The 15964-nt window shown below is 42.2% G+C and overlaps 2 protein-coding genes across 4 annotated transcripts in view; one reads left to right on the forward strand and one right to left on the reverse strand.

Moving 5' to 3' along the window:
• The window catches only part of LOC145351947 (INSYN2B protein-like), a 77384-nt gene extending 68606 nt beyond the window's left edge, over positions 1–8778 (forward strand). The window contains exon 4 of one of the 2 annotated variants that reach the window (XM_080201762.1): positions 5259–8778. In XM_080201762.1, coding sequence (XP_080057888.1) covers positions 5259–5445 — 187 coding nt within the window. In that variant the 3' untranslated portion in view covers positions 5446–8778. The remainder of the gene's footprint in view (positions 1–5258) is intronic. The other variant, XM_080201763.1, reaches the window with a different exon arrangement.
• The window catches only part of LOC145351949 (dedicator of cytokinesis protein 2-like), a 595946-nt gene that overhangs the window by 313924 nt on the left and 266058 nt on the right, over positions 1–15964 (reverse strand). The gene's annotated exons all lie outside the window — the stretch shown is intronic.

Below are 15964 nucleotides of genomic sequence, written 5' to 3' on the forward strand. Positions count from 1 at the left end.
TTTGGGGCTTAGCTTATGCATTTAGGAAGGAGATTGAACATTGAAGAAGATTTAAATCTTTAAAACGCCGGAGGGAGCCGACGTATCAAATTTAAGCCCCACCAGCCGGACAAGGCCTAAAATTGGTTTATTGTCAAGATCATGAATTTGATGGTGAAGGAAAATTATCCAAGATGGTGCAGGAGGTAAGCAATGGGATCGAGAAAGGAAATAACAGACTGATACCTGGAAGAGATACATGAAGAGAACAGGTCAAATGGGCATGGTTCATGGCTACAAATAGGACCAGTGAAGATCAGACATCGAAAAACATTTCTTTATTAGGATATATTCAACATCTGGAATTTGATGCTGAAAGGTGGCTGAGACAGGACACTGGAGTCATTCAAGGCAAATTTCCTTCCAATGAGAAGGTAAGAATAAATATTTTTATGTGGAGAACTGTTCTGATCTGGCGCATCTTACCTGGAAATGGAGCAAATAACTGGAAGCAGGCACAAGACTAACTTTCCATAACGGAACCAAATATATAGTTGAGGGGGAAAAAATTGAGTGGCTAGGGGCAAAGTTTAGGGTATGCTGTTTCAAAGAGCCAGTACAAACATCATGAGCCAAATAACTTCTTTCTAGGGAGTATGATTCTACAACAGTAATCTGGAAGCATGAAATGAGACAAGAAATGAACAAAGGTAATGTTGTGAACAAGAGGCCATTAGCTGGTGAAAAGTAATTAAGGTTTAGCTTTAGACTTTGGATGCAAGCACATTCATAGTTATTTCCAAATTCAACTGGTCAGTATTTCAATATTGCGATAACAATGTTTACTACACAGATTGTTTAAAATAATAGAAGTTCCCAAGGCGTTTTGCCAAAACATTATACAACAGAATGTGAGAGAGAGAGCCACACAAGGAGCTGTTGCATCAGGTAACCAAAAGTTTGATCAAAGAGGTAAGTTTTAAAGAGTGTCTCAAAGGATGAAAGTGATTTAGAGAGGCTGAGAGGAAATGAACTTCATATATTAGGGTCCAGACAACTGAAGGTGCAGCTTCTTTTTTAAAAATTCATATATACTGTAAGTGGGCAACATTGGTTAGGCCACCTTTTGTTGCCTATCCCTAATTACCCTTGAGAAGATAGTGGTGAGTTGCTTCCTTCAATCACTGCTGTCCTTGTAGTGTAGATAGTGCTGTTTGAGTGGGAGTTCCAGGATTTTGACCCAGCGACAGTAAAGGAACAGAGACATATTCCCAAATCAGGATGGTGAGTGACTTGGAAAGGGAACTTCCAGGTGGTGGCATTTCCCATGTATCTGCTGCCTTGTCCCTCTAGATGATAGCGGTCATGGTTTGGAATTTACTGTTTAAGGAGACTTGGCGAGTTCCTCAATGCATGTTGTAGATGGTACGTACTGCTGCAATTGTGCGTCAGTGATGGATGAAATGAATTTTTGTGAATAGGGTGCCAATCAAGTGTGCTCCTTTGTTCTAGATGTTGTTGAGCTTCATGAATGTTGTTGGAGCTGCACTCATCCAGGCAAGTGGAGAGTATTTCATTACAGTCCTGATTTGTGTCTTGTTGTTGATAGACACATTTTGGGGAGGCAGGAGATGAGTTACTCACCACAGGTTCCCTTATATGGCTGGTCCTGTTCAAATTCTGGTCAATGATAACCCCCAGGATATTGATAGGAGCAAGGAAATTACAGGTATTCAAGATCCCAAAATCAGTTGAATACAGACATCTCAGAGGATTGTAAGACTGGAGGAGATTACAGAGAGAGTGACAAAGCCATGAAGGAATTTGAAAACAAGGATGAGAAATTTAAAATTAAGTTGTTGTTTGACCGAGACCCAATGAAGGTCAGCAAGTGTCAAAATGGAAGGAAGAAAGGATTAGGTGTGAATTAAGACACAGGCAGTTTTGGACGACCTCAAATTCACAGAGGGTAGAATGTGGGAGACCAGTCAAGAGTTAATTAACAAAGTGAGGGGTAACAAAGGTATGAATCAAAATTTCAGCAACAGGTGAACTGAAATGACGTAGAAAAGGACTGTCTTGCTAATGGCACAAAAATGTGGTCAGTCTCTCATCTCAAGTATGACACGAAGATTGTCAACAAACTGGTTTAATCTCAAACTGTTGCCAGAGTGAGGGGTAGAGGCCATAGCTAGGGAAAGGAATTTGGAACAGACACCCCAAAAATAACCAAAAATATTACAGCCTTCAAGTTAAGTCATCATTTGTCTTTCACTGCATCAATCTATCATGAGACTTGATGGGCCATATTTTTGCCAGGGATGTGGGAAGCTTGAGTCAGGAAATCTCCCAACTTGCTACGCCTATTTCAGGGAAACTATCACTGCACCAACGAGGCTCATTCAAGGGTGGGGTAGTGCAGGATTATGATCAAGTCGGGCCTGCTACCTCCAGAATCAATTTGGAGTTAGCCAGTGAGGCATGCAAGTGTCAAGGCGGGCTGGTTAGAAGCCCAACTCTATTCTCTGAGACTTTGGCCCACTGTTATAAAAGGTTGTTAGCCCTCATCTTCACTACTGCCTCCCCAGCAGAAACTCCCATGCCATGTAATATCCCCATAGCAGCGCCATTGCCACTCACCCAGTATCCACAATGGGCAGACCTCCAAAGCCATGTGAAAAATATTAAACTATTAAACTATATTAAACATTAAACTAACAATCTAGGATAACTCTCACTCATACACATCTAATACTGAAAGAAAAACTCTCGTTCATAAAATCCACCAAAATATTTTAAATTCCTCATGATTCCTCAACCATCCAGAAATGTGCAGATTGGGTAGATTGGCTATGCTAAAGTGTCCAAAGATGTTTAGGTTAGGTGGATTTGCTATGGTAAACATGCAGGGTTATGGGGACAGGTTGGAGAGTTGGGCCTGCGTAAAATGCTCTTTCAGATATCAGTGCAGACTTGGTGGGCTAAATAGCCTCCTTCTGCACTGTAGAGTTTCTATGGTTAGTCTGTTATAAAAGCAATCAAACTTCTATTCAGTAACTACATCAAAGACAGGTAATCCTGTAATAGACCGTTAAACTGCAAAATTAAATGTGAACTCAGCATTTTGTACCCTTTCCAGGTCCCTTGATAAAATGAGTGGATGGATTTTTTTGAAACGTAGTTAAGCATTCATAACGGGCTCAGCTGAGGAGTGTCAACAATGAAATATATTGAACCCTCACAAGCAGTTGCTAATGTCTTTTTTCTAGGTTACACCAGATGGACTGTCAATAAATGTACTCAGCAGCATGTGTTTGTTCTTTTACTTTGACTGACAGCTGCAACATAGTTATTATCATGTTATAAAGGGTTGTGGATCTAAATAATTTCAGACCGTTGCACTTTAACAGATCTTATCTGCCCATTAGGAGTATTTACATCTCCTTTATCAATTTGTGATTCCCACACGTTGATTATGATCCACAGAACATTAAAAATTAGGACTATTTGAACTCAGCACCAATTTCAAATGGTCTGGCTGAGTTCACATTTCCTACTGTGTGATTCACACTCTGACCCCTTCTTCCTGCCAGCAGAAAATAGATCTGCTGGATATGGGGGGAGGCTTCTGCCTCCAGATGCCACCTACCATCTTTAAAGATCTTAAGAATCAGCAAAACTCCACGACAATCCAATTCTTTGATGGCTACTGGTCAGAGCCAGTAGCTCAGTGGAAAAAGTGCTCTGATTAGATAAATCCAGATAATTTGTTAGACTGAGGAGACTATTTGTAAGTCATGGCATATCCATGCTATGGGTCAGTGTTTGGATTTCCTACGGGTGTAGCAAAGTCTATATAAAAGGTTGTAACAGGGATTTATCACATTAAGTGATGGGATTCACAATTAGCTAACATTCATGAGCATTGACCTATTCTTAATGTCAATGGGAAGGTAATTGCTTGGAGATACTCCTGCTCTTCAGTGTTACTTCACTGGAATTCCAATGGAAAGACCATTTACGTTAGGAATGAAAACAAAACAGAACCACTGCCAGCCGATGCATCTCATCTAATTCAGCAATAAAGAGTTTGGACTTTATTAAGTCAAAAATAACATTGTTTTGTAACTTTTTGATTGCCAAGATCACCCTGACAAAAACAAATGTTACTAGTAATGTTAGGGGCAAGTAAATGTTATGTTCCTGGAGGCAAGCTGCAAAAATATTTCAAGCATTCAGTGGCAGCATCAAATTTTTCAGGGACAAGTATAACAATGTTAAGTACATAGCCCCAATCTCAGATGATCACCGTCACTGCAAGTGTGTGACGTTCTTCCATTCTCCGTAGACCTCCCCTTACTTACTGCCTTGGGATTTTTAATAAACATCCTTTCATGGGAGGTCAGCTTCATTGGTAAGGTCAGCATTTGGTGCCCATTCCTGATTGCCCTTGACCTGAAGGTCTTGTGAGTCTGGAGTCACATGGTAAGGATGGCAGATTTCCTTCCCTAAAGGACATTAGTAGACCAGATGGGCCTTGTGACAATCGACAATAGCTTCCTGGTCATTACTACTGATGTGCATCAACACTAGCTGCACATTCCAGATTTATTAATCAGATTTAATTTCCAACAGTTTCCAACGTGGGTTTGAACCCAGGGGAGGGATCTTCCAGCTGCACTCGCCCCAAAGCTGAAAAATCCCACCCAAACTCCATGGTCCTGTCTCGCCCACTTCCACCCATGTCTCTGCATAGCAGTAGACTAGGCCGATAACATTATCACTCTGCCACCATCTCCCCTTTGTGGGGACTTGGCACCAGTTTTTTCATACATTGGGTATTTTTCAGCCGCAAGCTGGAATGAAAGCAAAATGCTACAGGAAATCTGAAACGAAAAAAAAATGCTGGGAAAATCTCAACAGTTCTGGTTGCATCTGTGGAGAGAGAAACAGAGTTAACGGTTCGAGTCTTGAAAAAGGTTCCTTCGGACTCAAAATGTTAACTAATGTCTCTTGCTGCACAGATGCTGCCGGGCCTGCAAGCTGAAATGAGACTGTCCAAAATTCTTAACGTACAAAGTTTCCATCCTCATAGTCTGGGAATGGATTTGGGCACAGGTCCCAGAGGCAAGAAGCCAGTGTCTCAACTCAGTGCACCAGCAAAAGTGGAAGAAAATGAAGGGAAGTGTCACATATTGTTCGTGTTAATTTATGGTACTGGCACAGTTATATTTTCAACTGGCAGCGGTTTTATTTGATCTATCTGTATTTTTCCCCAGTGTAGAATATGACTTTAGACAACAGGAAGGCAGATTCCATCAAGTGCTACGAGCTTTGGAAAGCGAAGATGAAAGTTCACACCAGCCGCATTTGCCCAGAGGGAACGCAGACACACAAACTAGTCAGAAACAAGAGCTGAAGGGTAAAGCACGCAAGCCTAAGAAAGCCTGCTTCTGGTGTTTGTGAGTGATTGCTGTCAAAATTGTTGCCATGAAAATGAGTTTTTTCTTTTGTCCTTTGCAACTTACGTGAATTAACATCTGTTGAGGGATGCCGTCGACATTTTGAGCAAGCTGTGGTCATTTGCAGCAAGTGAACCAACTAACGCAGTTGCCATGGCTACATGCGAGGAAAGAGGCAAGATGCAAAGAGCGAGGTGGAGAGAACATTTGCAAAGAGGCCAGTTCCACTCATGCAACATTTTATAGCTGAGCAGTGAAGTGACCACCTGTCTGGCAGAGGTGACCCTCGAACATCCAACAGATTCTGTCACTCGGTACAAGCTGAGGGATTGCTGCAAAACTACATTTGGTAAATGCAGCGCTCTAATAATTATTTTTTGATTAACTAACAGAATAAAACACAGCAATAATGAATGTCAAGGAGCATTTAAGCTTCCAATCAGCTGGCGAAATCGATTCAGTCTAATAATAAGGACTGCAGCCTCATTCATTATTGACACTTTGCGCAGAGGGTAATGTTTGTGTTCCTGTGTCTTTAAATGGTCATTCTCTTCCTGCTTTTTAGTACCATATTTAGCACTGCAGTTTTGTGCCACTCTCTGTGTACAAGTGGTGCCCCCCCTTTGTATATATAAAAGAAAATCTCCTTTTGGGAGACTGTGAGGCGAAATCGAGAGTGCCGCAAAAATGCAGAATTACTGCTTAATGTTTCATGATAATCTGCTTGGGTCCACCCATAACCTTAACATCCTCTTTTTGTCACGGCATCATTTTCTCCAGCTTGTTCTATTTTAACATAGAATTCACAGAACAAGAGCAGCCCATTCAGTCCAGTAGGTCTTATCTGGTGTTTATGTTCACAAGAGCCGTACTCCCCCAACCCCTCAATCTCACTTGGTCTCACCATATTCTTCTATTCCGATCTCAATCATAGAATCCCTACAGTGCAGAAGGAGGCTATTCGGCCCATTGAGCCGACACCGACAACACTCCCACCCAGGCCCTATCACCACATATTTACCCTGCCAATCCTCTTGACACGAATGGTCAATTTAGCATGGCCAATCAACCTAACCTGCACATCCCCCTTCTAATAAATGCATTTTTTTTTTACCCTTCATGTGGAAGTGAGCTCCACATTCTGTCATTAAGTCAAACACAGAATTTGATTAAAGTGCACAAAGCTGTGACAAATGCAGGAAAATACTGGTTGATATCTTGTAAGCTAGAAACGGCTGCTGATGATAATTGTATATCTGTATATCAATCCATCCAAAATAAATGGCTTAATGGCTGTATGAAGTCAGGCAGAGCAACATGTCACATGAACATCTTAAATATTTGTCCCATATTATCGCCAACAAGCAGTCAAAGGCTATAGTGGGTGGTCTGATACAAAACCCAAGGTCTGCCTTTTGTAATATTACAAAGTGCACAATAGAACATGTTCCTAAGATTGATAAATAGAGAAGCACAATCCAAAATGCTTTTCTCATCTCGCCACACATTGTGTATTACTCTGATTCATCTGCTCTGCACCATCCCTCGGATATTTTTTTCTGAAGTGTGGGCACAAAGCTCCAATTGTGATTTAAAGGTTTAAAATGTGACAAAAATTTTAACTGAATACTGCTGTAGAACAAACTCTTGATTTGTAATTTACTGAAAAAAAAATAGAACTGAGCCATTAATTTAGTATTTTTTCATGGGGGTATCAGCACAGAAAAATATTCCAGAAATCCTTCTAATTCAAATGCTGGAAGGTCTACTGTGTAGTTCCTGTATGTTCAGTTCTTATTTTAGTTTCCCAATGCTTGCGGCTTTTCTTTATGTCTCTTCTCATTTCAGTGCAGATTTCCAGGAAATTCCAGCCATGTAAGGTTATTTCTGATGTCAATCACATGTTACATAATACTTTATGTTAGGTTCAGAATTGTACTACATGGATTGATAATAATGGAAGGTAACATTGGATTCATCCTGGAAGGCAGACATTTACTTGAACCTACCATTACCTACAATTACCATCGAAAACCACAGGTGAATAGCGGGGGCCATAGTACAATACTGTATTGACTCTCAACAAAGCGAGGTAGAAGATGGAGTAAACCGGAACTGGAAGGAAGGCATTTAGGTTTTAGAATCATACAAGGAGGAGGAGACTGAGTGAAATAAAGTCTCTGTGACTTTGACCCAGTGAGAGTGTAAAGTGGAGAAAGAGCTGGTTACCCATTGCATTTGAGTTTAGGAGGTACAATGGAACAGGCTACAATATTTATCATAATGAACACAGACAAGAAATGTTGAGACAAAGAAAGGGAGAGAGGGTTTGGATGGATCCTTTTTATGCTGACAAGCATTTGGTTGCATCTAGTCCACGATTGTAGAATTGGGTTTAGAAGGGACAACCAAGTTAGGGAAAGTTCTTAAAGTCTAAACTACAGAGTTTTGTAAAGGATCAAGAGTTACTAAGTTGAAAATAAGATTTTTATAGAGTTTCAGGTAGTTTTTTTGACAAATCTATGGGAATAAAGAAAATAACAACCTGATGCTTCTCAAAATCTGCAATATAGACTCATCCACCAGGGAGGCTTATACATTAATGCAGTGTGAATGCTATGAAATACATGCAGGTGTATGTGCTACTTATGCACAAAAGTGACTTGTACACAGGTTATTATAAGATAAGAAGTGTGATGATATAAGATAGATGTCTCCTGTTCAATTCTCCATCAGTATCAAGTGAGCTAATGTCTACTGTAGTGGCCGTAAATGAATAATGATCGACTTCACAGTCTCTGGGGAAGTTTAGAGCAAAAGCCGGATTATGTGCCATAACTGAGCACTTGCTAAGTCACTCCTCCTGAGACAAACAGTATCGGTGGGCATCAGTTGGGGAGAGCTGGGTCGAGCTGGATTGTGATAGTTGCTCTCCCTACCCAATCGTCAATTCAGCAACTTGCTGAGACTCTCTGTCCAGGCTCACAGATTGTAAACTGGTCAGCTGGCTGTGATACTAGAGGATGAACAGTGACCCTTCACTAGAGGAGACAGGAGTTCCAAAGAAAGGAGAAAAAAATATATATTCTACCAGAGTTGTGTAAAAGAGGTGAAAATATGAAAGTTTATTTTGAAAAGTGCAAAGAGGAGTAAAATAGTAAATAATTTTGTGTTACATGTGATAATGTTTATGGGTGTGTCTCACCTCAGTAAGTGAGGTTAACACTTATGTCATAGGCATATGGGGTACAGGTGAATTTGTATACTGTCTGTACAGGAATAAGACTTTTCTTTGTATGTTATTGAATATAACTGTACAATACATTCAAGCAATGATATTTTTTGAAACTGTGTCACTTTGATGGTTTTACATTGCACACAAATTAATCAGCCTTCCTTACTGACTAACATATAGAAATAAAGAAATATTTGCATATATTAAAATATTATCATCCAATAGCACTTCTCTAGGGGGTGCAGTGATTTTTGATGTATAAACAAATAGAAGTTACACCGCAGTAGCAGTGTTCCAGGAACAGCACTGGGATTTATGATCAGTATACTTTTGGCGGCATTGACTAAAGGGTCAATGTTATCCCGGACACAAGTAGCGCTACCAATAACGTACGTTCAAAAAACAAAGCATCACAAAGTAAAATCACAGAATCCTTACTGTGCAGAAGGAGGCCAATCAGCCCATCGAGCTTGCACTGGCCACAATCCCACCCAGGTCCTGTCCCCACAACCCCATGTATTTACGATGCTAATTCCCCCTGACAATAAGGGGTGATTTAGCATGGCCAATGAACCTAACCCACACATCTTTGGACTGTGGTGGAAACCAGAGCTCCCAAAGGATGCCTATGCAGAGACGGGGAATACATGCAAACGCCATACAGACAGTCAGCCGAGGCCGGATTTGAACCAGGTCCTTAGCACTGGGAGACAACAGTGCTAACCACTGTGCCAACATGCTGCCCGCCCCCCGCATTGAGTTTCATGACAGTGTCAAACCCAGAAACCCAGGAAAGAGGGAATTAAGAGGACTGGCCCAATATATGATCAAAGAGCTGGACATCAAGGAAACCTTTGACATTTTAAAACTATAAGGGAACTAGAAGAAACTCGTCTTTAAAAAGTGACACAAGATCTGTAATGTTCATCTGGAAAGGTTTAACACCTCACAGAAAATAGAAACGTTTCCACCACAGAAGGTTATTTGGCCTATCATGTGTGTACTGGTTGGAAAAGAGTTATTTAGCCTAATATTACTTTGTAACTTTTGGTCCTTGGCTTTTGGGGTTACAGTACTTCAAATATGTATTGGAGTATCTTTTAAATGTGATGGGGCAGCATGTGGCCTGTACTCACTGGAGTTTCGCAGGTTGAGGGAAGATGTTATAGAGACATATAAAATAATGCAGGGGCTAGACAGGGTCGAAGCCGCGAGGTTATTTCCACTTAGCATAGAAACAAGAACTGGGGGGCACAGCGTCAAAGTACAGGGGAGTCAATTTAGAACAGAGTTGAGGAGGAACTTCTTCTCCCAGAGGGTAGTGAATCTTTGGAATTCTCTGCCCATTGAAGCAGTGAAGGCTGCCTCGTTAAATGTGTTTAAGTCACAGGTAGATAGATTTTTAACCAATAAGGGAATTAGGGGTTATGGGGAACAGGCGAGTAAGTGGAACTGAACCACTATCAGATCAGCCATGAATCTTACTGAATGGCAGGGCAGGTTCGAGGGTCTAATTGGCCTAGTTCTCCTCCCATTTCTTATGTTCTTATGTGGCAGAATGGCTAGCACTGCTGCCTCACAGCACTTAGAACCCAGGTTCCATTCCAGACTCGGGTGATTTTGTGGAGTTTGCACATTCTCCAGTGTCTGCATGGGTTTCCTCCGGGTGCTCCAGTTTCCTCCCACACTCCAGAGATGTGCAGGTTAGATGAATGAGTCATGCTAAATTGCCCCTTTGTGTCCAAAGGCATGTAGGTTAGGGGGATTAGTCATGATAAATTACAGGAGAGGGCAGAAGGAAAGGTTTAGATGGGATACTAGAGTTGGCGCAGACCCAATGTGTCAACTGGCCTCCTTCTGCACTGGAGAGATTCTTTGATTCTATGGATTTCTGCCTTTAAACTTTCAGGTAGACTCTACCACCCTTTTCATGGAAGAAATTTATCCTCAACTTCCCTTAGCCTCTTCCTTGATTACTTTGACCAGATTTTCCAGTCCTGCCAGCGGTGGGCATTGTCATGGGTGGGGCCGGAAAACTTGGAGAGCAGCCAAAGGCCAGAAATTCCCATCCGATGTTCCTACCTAGTTATTGACATCCCTGCTAAGGAAAATAGTAGATAGTTTTAAAATGTCAACTATATCTCTCAGAGAGGAGCCTATCCAGTCTTTCCTCATAGTTAAAATTATCCTCAGAAATTCCCTCTGCACCCTCATGAATATGATCGAATTTTCCCTTTCATACAGTGACTAGACCTGTATGTAATATTTTCTGGGCAGGATTTTTGCCCCCGCACCCTTGCTCCATGTTGACCAGTCCCCCTGATGTCTATGGTGTTTTCCGTGGCTGGCATCCTCCACGGGGGAATCCACCGGGGATCGCCTTTGTTGGGAGTGGAAGATCCTGCTGTCAGGAAGAGCTGGAAAATTCAGCCTTATGTTTCACTGAACAAAATAAACTTTCTTGTATGGCTTCTTATCCATCTTATCTGACTTTCCTATTTTAGAGGTTTGTAGAAATCCACCCAAGTTCAATTTATCTCATACTTCTCCAGGTGGAATTCCATTTGCCCAACTACCCAAAGTTATTTTCCTTGCTGTTAAACACATAGGGCAGAATACTCCCATCTGGGACTAAGGTCCGGGATGGAAACGGAATATGTTTCCATGCCGTGGAGGAGGGTAGGAAACCACCCCACTTCTTCTGTCCCCAACCTCATTAATTATATAGCCAGACATTTAACGTCATATTGTGGGGCAGGACGGGTGTGACAACATGAGTTCCGCCATCATATTTAGGTGCCATATTCAAAAGGCACTAAACATCACTGACCCACTGTCAAAGAAAGAAGGTGAATCTCCCGAAAAAGAAATTAGATCCCCAGGAGCACTCTGAGGCTGGAGGATGTACCTCCGTGATGACACTGAACTTGGAAGAATGCTCCCATCACCCGCTGCTGTGGTGTTCCAGGGTCTGTGATTGCTGGCGGCTTCCATCCCGAACTCCAGAGGCAGCCCCAGGCAACGTTTGGGTGAGTGCTGACTTCTGCACGCCTTGTTGTTCCAAATGTGTTCGGGGCCAGTGTATATTCCTACCGGCATCGCAGAGAATCAGTGTGGGTGGCAGATTCCAGTTAAGCCTTCATCTGCATTCAGTTAGCGGGATGCAAATCAGTTTCACAGCGGCCTCCGGGTGTCTCCCGATCTGCCATGGTGGATAACATTGGAAGACCCCACAGGAAATTTACGCCAGTGTAACACCAATTTTTGGACTCCAGTCATATTCTCCACTCTCACCTAGTATTGAGCCCTTCAGTGAGGTCATGGGAGAATTCTGGCTATGGTTATTTTTTGTAATCATCAGCATACTTTACAAAATCATACTCTCTACACCTAAATTATTGATACATAGCAAGGACCCAGTGCTGAGACTATGGAATCCCAACAGAAACAGTCCCAAAACCATGTATCAATTATCACCCCTTGCTGTTGTTAATCAATAAATTTTGGATCCAACATGCTACTTTTCCTTGGATTTCCTGGGCTTTTATTTTTATCGTAAGTTGTCAGGTGGAGCCTGGTCAAAAACCTTGAAACTTTGAAGCAGATTACATCAAACCCACAAATCTCATTGACCCTCCCTGTTTTCTCCTCTCAAAATTCAATCAAGTTAATCCGACAACAGCTTTCCTTAACATATCCATGCTGACTGTCCCTGATTAATCTGAGTTTCTAAATGACAATTTGTACTGTCTCACAAATTCTTACCAACATTTTCCCATTACCGAGGTTAGGCTGACAGGCCTGTAATTACTTGACCTCCCTCATCTGAAGGTCAGCAAGTTCCAACAACACAGCACTTACAGTATGGTTCTCACAACTCCATTTGAGCAGCAGTCAATTATATGTTCAGGGCCTCTTGACCCAGAAATGACTGGCTAAGTGCAGTGTCACAGTTTGCTTTTGTGCCTTCCAACTCCTCCTGTATGACCAAGAAATGCCCTTACTCTAAGCAACTCAGCTTCTTTGCTGCCCAAATTGCCAGTTTGTTTTGTGATTTAATTACAAATAACAATATCTAGAGACTGACCTGTCCTGGTTGATAGCTGCAATTTACACCAAAGCTTGTTGAACAGTGATTAGGAGCTAGAAGCTTCACTTGCCCACACGAGGTCGTACACATTACCACAAAATCTTCAGGGGAATCCAAGCCAGCACACTTTAATGAGTTGGTACTAATACATTGGGTTTGGAAATTAATTACATACTTGAGAGAGAGAGAGAGAGACTGCTAACTCCTAAAAAAGGGTAAGGAAAATGAGAGGCCATTGCTGGACTATTTGTATGTAACTAGCTACCAAGTGGCTGGAGAATGTTCTGGGGAAAGACTGGAGGGGACACTATCTTTGCAAGGTCAAGATCGGAGCATTCAGTACTTGAAGAAGCCCAGTTAAATACCCACATCCTATGAGAAAGCTTACACACGGAAAATGTAGTACTTTCTGATTTGTCTGAACTCCATCTGCAACATAGATCTTAACAGATGGGACCCAATCCAAATTTAGCCCTACTTTCTTTGGCTTTCAAATGTTTCTGAGATTTGCTATATAGAAGCAAACCAGAAGCACCAATCCATGGAGGTAGAAATCCATTTTCCATCATACCGCAACTACCCTTTACGCAGGTCGGTGATTTTTCTTTTTGACTGTTTAGAATGTTATTAATAAGCTGTCCAGCGAGATTTCATTGTTTTCATCTTGTGATGGCTTCATCCACTATTTTAAAACACTTTCACCAACTCTGGTTATCTGGAGTTAGCCACATGTCTAGCATGACTTGCACACTCATTTCACAGTTGATACCTGTTGGCTTGGAGCTATATTTCGCATGGCCAAGGCACCTAACCAGCATGTCTTTCAGAATGAGGGAGGAAACCGGAGGAAACACACACAGACACAGGGAGATTCCACACACACACAGTGACCCAAGCCAGAATCAAATCTGGGTCCCTGGCACTGTGAGGCAGCAGCTCTAACTACTTTGCCACAATGCCACCCAAGATAGTTAATCGCTGCATAAGATTGCTGCATAAGATAATTAATTGCAGCATTATCCTGAGCAGAAAATCGTGTGGCTTATTTGATTATAGAGATTAGCTAACTTCACATAAAAGCAAACATGGGACATTCATTCTCTGTTTAAAGGAATAAGTTTATCTGCTGATTCGTCAGATGACTCATTTCTGTCACCTCAAAACTGTACTGAAAAAGCACAATTTTGACCTTCTGACTCTCTCCTCAATGAGAACAAGACACGCAGTGCAAGGATCCACGATTCAGACCGTTTAATTCTGATTATAATCAGTACCTATTGCCAGCATCACCAGAAGTACAGGGCATCAAGAAGTAGACAATTTCCTGAAAAGAGGGCCAAAGATAAATTGTCTCATGTCGAAAATTGGACAAAAAATGCTGGAAATGCTGAGCATGTCAGGCAGTATCGGGGGGAGGGGGGATGAGAAATAAAGTTAATGGGTGGAATTTTTAAATCCTCCATAGTGGATTTAATGGTGGTGGTGGGGAGTGGGAACAATGCAGCAGGAGCTGATAGATTGATTTCCCGTTAACATAAAATGATAGTCGTGGTGAGTCACCATTTCCATCAGAGGTCAGCGTGAAACCCATTTGCACCCTGTTAATGGGTTGGAAAACCCTACCAAAATCCCCTCCCCATCCCCCCATCCAATCATTCCCATCACCAGCAGGGTTTCACACCAGTCCAGAACGCATCCGGACCAAATTTGCGTTGAAGTAACAGACTTACATGAAAACGGCCTGGGAGCCTGCAGAGAACAGAAAGGAGGCCTCCAGTGACCATGGACCCATGGAACACACAACAGTAGGAGAGAGTGAGACTATGACGTTGAGGTAGAGTATCAGCCGTGATCACACTGAATGGTGCAGCGGGCTCGGTAGACCAAATGGCCATTCCTGCTCCTATTTTCCACATTTCTATGTTTCTTTGGAATGTTCCTGGAGGTCTAGCCTCTGTCTTCAATGATGGGTCAGTTGCATCCAGGTGCCTTTTAAAAATGGTGCCCAGGTATAATGATGGGCCATGAGTCAACCAGTCAATCCCGGAGCAATACAGTACATATTCCCAGTGGCGTGCGCGGCAGAAACACTTCTTCTCCTTGTCCCCATCCTTACCACAGGATTTAGTCCCAGAATAGAAAGTTCCACCCAATATTTCAGGTCGATACCCTTGCACATGAACAGGTTTATGCTGATGTCCTTTCATCTGTCTTTGACCATTCCATCAAGCCAAGCTGGTGACAGAGCTCAGAAGTCATAGAACTGAGCTGGCAATGGCATTGCTGAGGCTAAATGTGTCCCTTCGCCAAAGAATGCATCTCGAGTTTTGTTGTACATAATGTACAGAGTATGAAAGGGCATTGGCATCAGGGAAAAGCAAAACTGGAAATCCTTCATCCTCTTGCTTGAAATAGGAGACAATTGACCATCCTACTACCTACAATAGATGATAGATATACGTGCAACAAAACAGTCCATTTTAGATGGAATGTCTTCAGTGATACACCTCTGCTGATGGGAAATCCTTAAAGACACTTCTTGCCACAGTGTCTCACATGAAGCTACCAGGTGTCATTGTGAATTACACTCAATAATATGATCCTGTATATACATAATGCATTTAAAAATGAGGGGAAATGAAACAAAATTGTGAAGCATTTTCCACAAACATCTAAAATCAAAGAATGTATTTTATACAAGGTCAGATTAGCCCAGTCATCATTCCTCCACCTACCCCCCCACCCCATTCAAAAAAGTGCTGACCAGAAACCAAGCTGCCCCGAGGTGATAATACGTTGGGACAGCCTTAATTGTTTCAAAGTGGGATTTCCACCTCCATCTGAGAGGAAGTCCCACCCCAGAAAGCCGCTGGCCAACCCGATTGGCTGGAAGCTCATTGGTTCCAACAACGCCGGAATCATTGGGTGATTGCTGGGACTGCAGGTCGCCCCAGGGAAGGAGTATAATGCACCCTCGACATCAGGTATCTCCAGAGATTCAAGGCAGGGATGCCTGGCAGACCCCAACGAGGGAGGCATTTTTTAAAGACCAGGAGAGAACGGTTTGGAGTACAATCTTGGGTGTGAATGCTTGCAATGGGTGCAAGGAATGCCCAAAATGAGATACGACATCTTCCTGCTTGGACAGTGAAATCTGCCAGGCTACCTGCCTTGCTTCCGGCCTTCACTTGTCACATG

Source organism: Carcharhinus amblyrhynchos, chromosome 13 (genome assembly GCF_965287045.1).
Source record: "Carcharhinus amblyrhynchos chromosome 13, sCarAmb.v2.hapA, whole genome shotgun sequence".
Classification (NCBI taxonomy): Eukaryota; Metazoa; Chordata; class Chondrichthyes; order Carcharhiniformes; family Carcharhinidae; genus Carcharhinus; species Carcharhinus amblyrhynchos.